The sequence below is a fragment of the Zingiber officinale genome, chromosome 11B (genome assembly GCF_018446385.1).
Source record: "Zingiber officinale cultivar Zhangliang chromosome 11B, Zo_v1.1, whole genome shotgun sequence".
NCBI lineage: Eukaryota > Viridiplantae > Streptophyta > Magnoliopsida > Zingiberales > Zingiberaceae > Zingiber > Zingiber officinale.
In genome coordinates this window covers 19,783,644-19,793,332 of record NC_056007.1, presented here as the reverse complement: position 1 = coordinate 19,793,332, position 9,689 = coordinate 19,783,644, and the positions used below count along the sequence as shown (strand labels likewise).

Sequence of the window (9,689 nt, the reverse complement as noted above, 5' to 3'; positions counted from 1 at the left end):
GTTTAGGGTGGGAAGCTCTAAAAGATGTGGATCGGCCCGCTGACCGATCCAAAGGATACTATGATTATTCGATCGGTCACCGTCGATCAAGAATCGATCAAGAACTCTCGTGAACTCATCGAGATTACCGATCGGTCAGACCGATCGTGAGGCAACGGAGTTCGGGAGAAAGGATAGGGGATCGTCCGGACCGATCCACCTATAGCTGATCGGTCCACGATCGATCGAGTTTTTCGACCGATCGGCTATGGCGATCGGTAAGGATGTGGATCGGTCACGACCGATCCACGATAATGTCTCTGATGTTTCTCTGCAACTTCTGATTCGTCTGATTTAACCATCTGCTGTGAGCTTTTTAATTTGCAGGTTGCAGGTATCATGCCAATGCTTAAATTCAAATTAAACTCCATCAGGAGAATAAGACAAAGTGTTCTTTCTACTGTGTTTCGTTGCAAATGGTGCAATTTGAGCATCAACGTTTACTGGCTGCGATCTGGCTGCGATCAGTTGGCAGTTAGCTTGACTCCTGCTTATTGGTTCGAGCTCAGAGACACCTGCGAAGAACATGGGTTCTATTGGTGTGAGTTCAGAGAACCAGATGAGAAGGAAGAGTGATTGGCGACGCCTTAGCTTGCAGCAGCGATTCGGTGCAGGTTGACAGCGATTCGGTACAGGCTGAACACAGTGGAAAAACAGAGGCATAAGAAGAAGGATGAAGAGATAAAACGGTCGGTCGATCAAGCAAGTGCTAATGTTTTTTGAGATCTTGGCTGAGAAGCTGTTTTCCTTCTTGCGCTCTGCTTTTACTGTCGTCTTCGTGTGGCTGTGAGCATATTCTTCATTCTTTCTAGCCACTGATCATTGTAAGTCTTGTGTTTCATTTACATATCTCCGGAGACTTTGTGGAGAGGTTGCTCCACCGAGAAGGAGGAAATCTTTAGCAGGAATCTATCCAGGGTGTGATCTACCGAAAGATCAAGGAATCGTCCACCTTACGGACACGCCGAGGAGTAGGGGCAAGTTATCCCCGAACCTCGTACATACTGGTGTTAGTGGTGCTTGTCTTTCTTTTTCTTGTATTATATTTTCGTTTGCATATTTCCGCTGCGCTAACGATTTGTAGGAAGAAATTCCTTAAGCTTTTAGAGGAGGCTATTCACACCCCCCCTCTCTAGCCATCCGAAGATCCTAACACAGAAGACCCGGGCTGAAAAAGTCAACGAGGTTGACTTTCCCACCCGGGGCGTCCAGAATCCTTCCGGGCGCCCGGACCGAAAGTATATCCAGATTTCGGTCAAACCGAGATCTGTGCATTGGGGATAAAGTTTTATCCCTCCTAGGGGACCCGGAATACTTCTGGGCGGCCCAACCAAGGCTATAAATACAGTCTTGGTCTTGAAGCTTTTCATCAACTCAAGCAATTCATTTCCAACACTTGTACACTTCATTTCTAGATTAGCTTCTTTGTTTTTGCGCTTCACTGCTGTAAGAGGCTTCTCGGCCTGAAGGAGATAGTTAGTGCTACACTTTCCTTGGATTAACAACCTACCCGGTTGTAACCAAGTAAAACATCCTTTGCCTCTTCTTTCTGTTTATTGCTTTTATATTCTTATGCAAGTGTTTATTTAAAAAGTCGAGAAAGGTTGTGCTTTTTATTTTCAGGCTATTTAACCCCCCTTCAAATCGGCCGCCACGATCCAACAATTTGTACGTTGCATTTGGTTGTAATTTTATGGCTCTTAGATTCAAGATTTAATGTCCAAAGTTTATATGTTAAAATTATTAGGACATGATAAATGGAACCTAAACTAATTTGCTAGTTGTCGTGGAAATTTGGCGGTCTCAGAATGCACTATGTTTCAATAGAAGAATGATACATCATTTTGTGGAGTCTTTTCCTTTAGTGAACATATTTTAATCAATACTTAAAGTTTTATGATGTAATTTAATCAATTATACTCCTAACATATTTCCCAAGAACACTTTAATAAAAAAAAAAGACTAAATCTTGTTTGTGCTAATTAGGAGCAAAGTCATAAATTATGTGTGTCGGTATGTGCAATCACAATGTTTTGAATGTAATCATCATCATAGCCCTTATAGTGATCATGTGATAACAAGAATCATCCTTCCCATCTTATCGAAAACATATAATGGTTCTTAGTTTATTTGATCTGATTTAGAAAAGGAAACTATTCACGACCTATAAGCCATATCTAAAAACTAAGGGGACGTTTAATTTAAGGGAATAAAAATGAGGAATGAGAATAACAATCATTGATTGCCATTGTTGATGTTTGGATTATAGGAATCAAAATACAAATAAGGGAATGAATTCTTATAATTGGGTAATGACTCATTCCCATGTCTCCCCCCTTCAATGAGTCATTACTCTATTTTCAACAATCAAAATATTCTCTTATTCCAAAAATACCCTTGACCCAAAACTAAATTTTTCCCTTAATGTCAAATATCAAAATATATTTATTTAATTTTTCTTTCATATCACTTTCTCTCTCCTTGTTTTCTCTCATCATTTTATCACCCACTTTCTCTCTCCTTAATCTCTTTCACCACATTTTCTTTTCTCTTTTTTTCTCATTACACTTTCTCTCTCACCACATTTTCTCTCTCCTTAATATCTTCCATCACACTCTCTTCCCTCTTTTTTTTTCTCATCACACTTTCTCTCTCATCATACTTCCTCTCTCATCATACTTTCTCTCTCCTTAATCTCTCACATCACACTCTCTTTTCTCTTTCTTCTCATCACACTTTCTCTCTTATCATATTTTCTATCTCATCACACTTTCTCTCTCCTCAATCTCTCCCATCACACTCTCTCCCATCACACTATCTCCTTTTTTCTCAACACACTTTCTCTCTCATCATACTTTCTCTCTCCTCAATCTCTCCCATCACATTCACTTTCCTATTTTTCTTATCACACTTTCTATTTTTTCTCTTATTTTCCTTTAAGGCTAAAAAGGAAATTTTAATTTATTCTGATAGAAAATATTCAACTAACCAAACATTGCTTTCAAGAGTGATATCCATGCTCATACCCATTCCCATTCGTCAATACTATGATTCTCATTTCGATTCCTATTTCTAGGAAAGAACCAAATACCTCCTAAATTTGTCTCAATTTGGGTTGTACATGTTTAGATTTTTGGTCGTAAAATTGATAATTTGATAATGATAAGAACAATACTTTTTGATTATTGTAATGGTTTTATTTGTTTTATATTGTATTGAATGAATTATTATTATGATGATGGCAAAGAGAATGATGATGGTTGTTTGTTGATGTAATGTTTAATATATTTAAAGTAATTGTGATTTTAAATATTAATATAGAAGCTATAAACTTTCAAATGTTAATATCAAATATATTTTTTTTTTTTAAAAAAAATAGATGTTCAGAATGTGCATAAGACTATATATATATATATATATATATATATATATATATATATATATATATATATATTTTGATTAGTTTGGATTTTTTTAATAGGAAATCATTTTTTTTAAAACATGGAACCTGATTGGTATGTTTTAAGAGTTTAATATTCATATTTAAAAATATAATAATAATAATAATAATAAGATAAAAAAAAAAAAGTTGAAAACGTTAACTCTTACCCACTATAACTAATTCCGCATTTCCGCTAACTTTCCATGCCGAGCAGTTTTGTTGTTTCCTAATTCGCTATAAGAAACAAGGATGATGACTCAGAAAGGCACCATCGTTCACCCTCCCATCGGGCCCGGCGGTGGGCAAATGAAAAAGGCGAGATCGGTGCCTCTCCACTGTAATTGGTTGGGTAGGATTTCCATCTCTCGGTCATGTTTCAGAGCTGCTCTCCCAGCAAGAGGACGCGTGTCTTAACGAATGCTGGTCCCCTCATAGAATCTCGAATAAGATGCTTGAACGTGTCGTTATTTGCTGGGGCGTGACGGAGATGTCACAGCCGAGCTCATCTTGGGTTCCGCTAGATAAGGTCCGTCGCCGTCGACGTCTAGCAAGCCCCCTCTTCCGTGCTCTCTCTCCGCCAACGCCGAGGGTAAGCTCTTCCCGATCTTCGATTCTTTGAATCTTTGATTGCATCCCAGTGCAATCCTTTCAATCGTATGCTTCTTCGGAGTTCGTAATCGTTCGAGTTTCCTTTTCAACGCCCTGTTGATGAATCGTGATTTGCAGGAGTTTTGCAGCAAGGGTCGTCGATGGCTTCGATTCTTTCCCCGGCTCCTGGAAATGTGGGGGTACTGAGGAGCATCGACGATAAGGTCTGTGTCGGACTGAGGCCGCTGGCGCCCAGGACCTGCGTCGATGTTAGGAGGGGAAGCAAGGCGAGGCCTTTTTCAGTCGTCCGGGTAAGCAACGACCAAGATGTTTCGGTGAAAAGCTCGGGCTTGAGCATCGAGGAATGTGAGGCTGCAGCTGTCGCCGGGAACTTCCCTGATCCTCCGCCGCTTTATAAGCCACAGGGCCCTGCTGGAACACCAGTTGTTAACCCACTTGTATGTAAGGAAAATGGATGTTTGTAGAATTGGATCGGGAAGATCGAAAGAGTGTATGCGAATTTCATTCTTTTTTCTGCAGTCGCTTACTAGGCGGCCCCGCCGGAACAGAAAATCGCCTCAACTAAGAGCTGCTTTCCAGGAGACAACTCTGTCGCCCTCTAATTTCGTCTATCCACTTTTCATTCACGAAGGTAGTTATCAATTTGAAATTCCTCTTTTTCTCCTATCATTTTCAAGTTTGCAGTATCTCTTGTGTGGATTTGTGTCTCCTATATATCCAACATTTAACCAAAGAGAAGATAGAAATATCATGTTAATATCAATTTTGGATTTTTGATGTTTATAGGTGAAGAGGATGTACCAATTGGGGCTATGCCTGGATGCTTTAGATTGGGATGGAGACATGGCCTTATTGAAGAGGTAATTAGAAAATTTCTAATGTAAATGGATGCTTCAGAAAATTGTAAATAAACATGCTCTTTTGAGTAAGGATAGCTTCTCTATCCAAGAAAATTGAAAGCCTTGTGAATTACAGAAATGACTCCATTTCAAGAACTATTCTCTATTTTCTTTTTCTCTTTCTCCTTGACAAGCTTCTATACTATTAATCATTACTTGTCTTTATAAAGTACTACCTTAATTCTATGCAGGTTTACAAGGCACGCGATGTTGGTGTTTACAGCTTTGTGCTCTTTCCAAAAATTCCTGATGCCTTGAAGGTTATTTTTATTTATTTATTTATTTTTTGCATATTCTTGTAACTTTTATATCATTCTTTTGTTTGATATTGAACTTGTGCAACATGTTTTATTCAGTCTCAAGCAGGAGATGAAGCATTTAATGACAATGGTCTAATACCTAGAACAATACGTCTTCTCAAGGATAAATACCCAGAGATAGTAAGCATTTTTGTTCTTCATTTTCTCTTTTTTTTCTCCAGGTTCCAACTGAACTTTCTGCATCTATTAGGTCATTTACACCGACGTTGCACTGGATCCTTATTCCTCAGATGGGCATGATGGAATTGTGAGGGAAGATGGTAATAATCTATTGATCTTTTCCGTCCTTTATTTTCTTGCTTTCATTTTTCAAATCTGACTTTATTAATGAAGTAGTCTTCTATGATTCTTCTATGAGGTTTTTGCAACTTGGGTTAGCAAAGAACTCGCTTGTTTCATGAGGTTGAAGAGCTGGACCATGATGTGACCCATATGTTTCTGATTAAGATTAAGAGAAAGTTTGAGATAAAATTTTAATGGTAGTATTACTTGAATTAGGTCAACATAAATTGAAACCAAAAATATATCAGGATGGTTATTTCCGTTCTCAATATATTATATAGGACAAAAATAATTCAGATGTTCAATTGCATTCTATGACAAAAGAATTATTACCTTCCGCACTCAACACTTCCTCGACAAAGGGATTTGTATTTTGTGTTGATTCATTATAATTGTTGTGAGCATGTAAATTATAAACTTTAAGAAGTTTGATACTTACACGAGTTGCTTTCCTTTTATCTGAAGGTGTTATTATGAACGATGAAACAGTGTATCAGTTATGCAAACAAGCAGTTTCACAGGTATTTAAGATTTTCTTTTAAGTTTTTTTTATTATTTTATCATTGTTAATGGCAATTGTTGAATTTATGCTGTCTGGTTGACAAACAGGCCCGTGCAGGTGCTGATGTAGTTAGCCCCAGTGACATGATGGATGGTCGTGTTGGTGCCATTAGAGAAGCACTTGATGCTGAAGGATTTCATGATGTGTCCATAATGTCATACACCGCCAAGTATTTCCTTTGACTGCTCTAGTTTGGTTCTTTGGTACTGCAATGTTAATAACCATGTTAACATGTTAGAAATAGCCAACTTCAGAAACTCAAACGTCTAATGCTAACCCTTGTACTAAATGCATTTGCATAATCAGGTATGCCAGCTCCTTTTATGGTCCCTTTAGAGAAGCTCTAGACTCAAACCCACGCTTTGGAGATAAAAAAACGTAAGCAAGCAACATATCGTTTTCTGAAATCTCTTTGTTATCCATTTTAGGGATGTATTACTTGATTAATGTCCAAGTTAAACTAATTGTAGTACTTCTTTGCTGATTGAAGTTACCAGATGAACCCTGCAAACTATAGAGAGGCCCTGGTAGAAGTCGGAGCTGATGAGGCTGAAGGAGCAGATATCCTGTTGGTTAGTTGGTTTCCATTCAATATGAATAGCCCTTTATGATATCTCCAATTTGTTTTTTTTTTCCTTTTCAGTATAAGAATTTTGTAATTCCATATTGTAGGTAAAGCCTGGCTTGCCTTATTTGGATGTCATACGTCTTCTTCGTGATAATTCTGCTTTACCAATAGCTGCTTATCAGGTTAACCCCTTGCTTATATTTCACATTCAATATTATGCACATTTTGTAGCAGTTTTTCATTAGTTCAGAAACTTTCTTTCAGAAAGAAGGTATCCTTTGCTTTCGGTATCATATTATACTCTAGTATTATGGTGGTATACTACCATTTTGAGTATGTTTCTTTTCAATGGAATTTCTGCCTTGTTTGTAATTTTAGAGGTGCATGCGAGCAGATCAAACTTCACATAGAGATCTAGTAGCACCTAATGTTGCATGAAGGATAAACAATGTCACTGGAAAAATGATCTCACACCAAAAATGGAACTCACAAAGAGGAAATTTTATCATGAAGTAGTTCTAACACGGGGATCAAGGTCCCTTTAAAGAATCCAACCAAACAAAATTGAAAAAAAAAATAAAAATATTCTAGGATATACCATAAAGAACTTGATTAAACATGAAATATATCTCTTTTTGTTTTAATTATGGCAATTACCAAGTCAAAAACTACCAAAATGAGGGAAGAAGTGCTGTGGTTGACACGACCAGGTCTATGTGGAGTAGAGATGGTGGTGGTGGTGACGAGGTGCAACTATGCTGGGTAGTGTACAGTGTGCTGACAACAAAGGGACTAGTGGGCGACAGACAATACTTGGTTACAGGAAACCAGTGCTGGACATAATTTGCAGGAAGATTGTTCCTAGGAAGCAATGTCAATTGTTATCAAGTCCAAGTGGATGGAGATGACCATTGTTGTACTACCTACTGTGGTATACAAAGCAACAGGGAGGAGATGCGCGGTGGCACAAAATCTCTAGCACGAAGGACGATAACAAACCTTTACTGCATAAGGCTGACAATGTTGCTGATGGCACCTCAATGCCATGAGATATAGCTGCAGAGACAACAGGTGCAGGCGACTGTGTCACTCGGTTACAAGCAAGGCAGCCACGAGTGGATACACAAGGGACAGGTGTATGTCTGTGTTTGCAAACGACTGTGACTTACAGTAACTCAGTGGTAATTAGGCCTCATATGCAGGATTCAATGAGATTAACCGATCAAGATCTTTGCTGGTGGCTGGGGTACTCAAGGCGTGTGGAGACATGGAGGAACAAGTGTCTGAATGTAGAGGAGATGAGGGTTCTGCCCCTACAGTTCACATGGTTGGAGGAGTCAGTGTGAGGAAAAGGCCAGTCTCCTAAGGTCCAAGAGAGAAAGCCAATGCCAAAGGGAAGGGATAGTTCAGCTACTGACAAACATCTACATAAATTCAAGGGGATTGAATATATGAGATCCTAATGCATTTTATAAGAGGATTCTTTATAAAAAATATGAGTTGGGTATCAGAAAAACTATAATAAATTCCACAAACAATCTAAACATTTCTAAAATTTAATATAGCATAATTTTATACTATGCCACTTTACTGTCATGTCAAAATAAACCAGCTTTTGCTTTCCATTCAAGGAGACAATTGGCGTGCATCTTAATTCAATGACGAAAACTTTCCAAACATCAAATAGGATTTCAAAGTTGCTGCAGATGATAAATTTTCGTTGACTTCATTTAGTTTTTTTACCCTATTTTCTAGTACTAGCACTTATTGTGACAACATTATCCATAGAATAAATATCTTTATGACAATATAGGTCTCTGGTGAGTATTCAATGATAAAGGCTGGTGCTGTTCTAAAAATGATTGATGAAGAAAAGGTCATGCTGGAGTCGCTGCTGTGCCTCAAAAGAGCTGGTGCAGACATCATCCTCACCTATTTCGCTCGTCAAGCTGCAACTGTTTTGGCTGGCATGAAGGGAAAATAGAGCAACAACCACCACCTCATTTTGCAGGTACAGTAGGAGACGTCTTTCAGCGTTGTGTTATGTATTCCTACAATCTTGAATAAACATTTCGATACGGCCCAGTGTAATGCAATAGAGCAGACATACAATCTTGAATAAACATTTGTGTTTATGACTTTGTAAGGGAGGTTATTTTTCTGATATCTTCATCCGTCAAACCCTTTAACAAAAAAACTATTTTCCATCTTTTAGATATTTTCATCCGTCCAACATATTTTTATATTGATTTTGTTGCCAGATTTTACTGAGAATTAGAACTATAGTCAATTTGAATATCTATTAATCATTGATGGAGTTGCAGTTCTAGTGATACTTGCAAAATCAATATGATTAATCATTCGAAACTCGTAGCTTGACTAGTGTTGATGTGATTGGGTTAAGCTACTATCTTGGCTTGTCGTTCGGTTCTTCGCATTGTTGTTTACTTGAGGTTGCATGTTTGGAGTTGTTCGTTTCTTATCAATTTCATGTTTGGCGCATTTGTTTGCTATTGTTATCATCTCCATTGTCGTTGAGTTGCCATCATTGATTGTTTCAGGCTTTCAGCAACTGCCTTTGCACATTCTTTTGATTTTACATAGATTTTTAGTTGATTCTGAATTGCAACCCAAGTTGTCATGAGGATATTAAAATGGATGTATGAATATGAGGATAGATAGGATAGGAAATGAAAATATTAGAGAGAAACTTGAAATTATATTTATTGAGGGAAAATTTTGAGAGACATATTTAAGATGGTATATACCTGTACTTAGATGATTAATAAATATTTTAGGTAGGCGATATAAACTATGACAAATATGTACATTAAATAAAAAAGAGAAAGATAAAAAAATACTTAGTTAATAATAATAAAATAAGATAAAATTTATTTAAATATATTGATCCTGTTCGAAATTTGAGTCAGACGAATGTCGATGAGATAACGTTGGTATTGACGAAGAG

General features: G+C 37.5%; 1 protein-coding gene across 1 annotated transcript; it reads left to right on the top strand.

Annotated features, from left to right (window-relative positions):
• Nucleotides 1-3,912: 3,912 nt before the first annotated feature.
• LOC122034373 (delta-aminolevulinic acid dehydratase, chloroplastic-like) lies at nt 3,913-8,913 on the top strand. Its single transcript, XM_042593604.1, has 13 exons — nt 3,913-4,070; nt 4,208-4,527; nt 4,610-4,721; nt 4,877-4,950; nt 5,181-5,249; nt 5,346-5,429; nt 5,500-5,569; nt 6,057-6,112; nt 6,201-6,322; nt 6,460-6,531; nt 6,644-6,725; nt 6,826-6,903; nt 8,535-8,913. Exons 2-13 carry the CDS (start codon nt 4,231-4,233, stop codon nt 8,703-8,705), a joined length of 1,287 nt encoding a protein of 428 aa, XP_042449538.1. The 5' UTR covers nt 3,913-4,070; nt 4,208-4,230; the 3' UTR covers nt 8,706-8,913.
• Nucleotides 8,914-9,689: the final 776 nt, after the last annotated feature.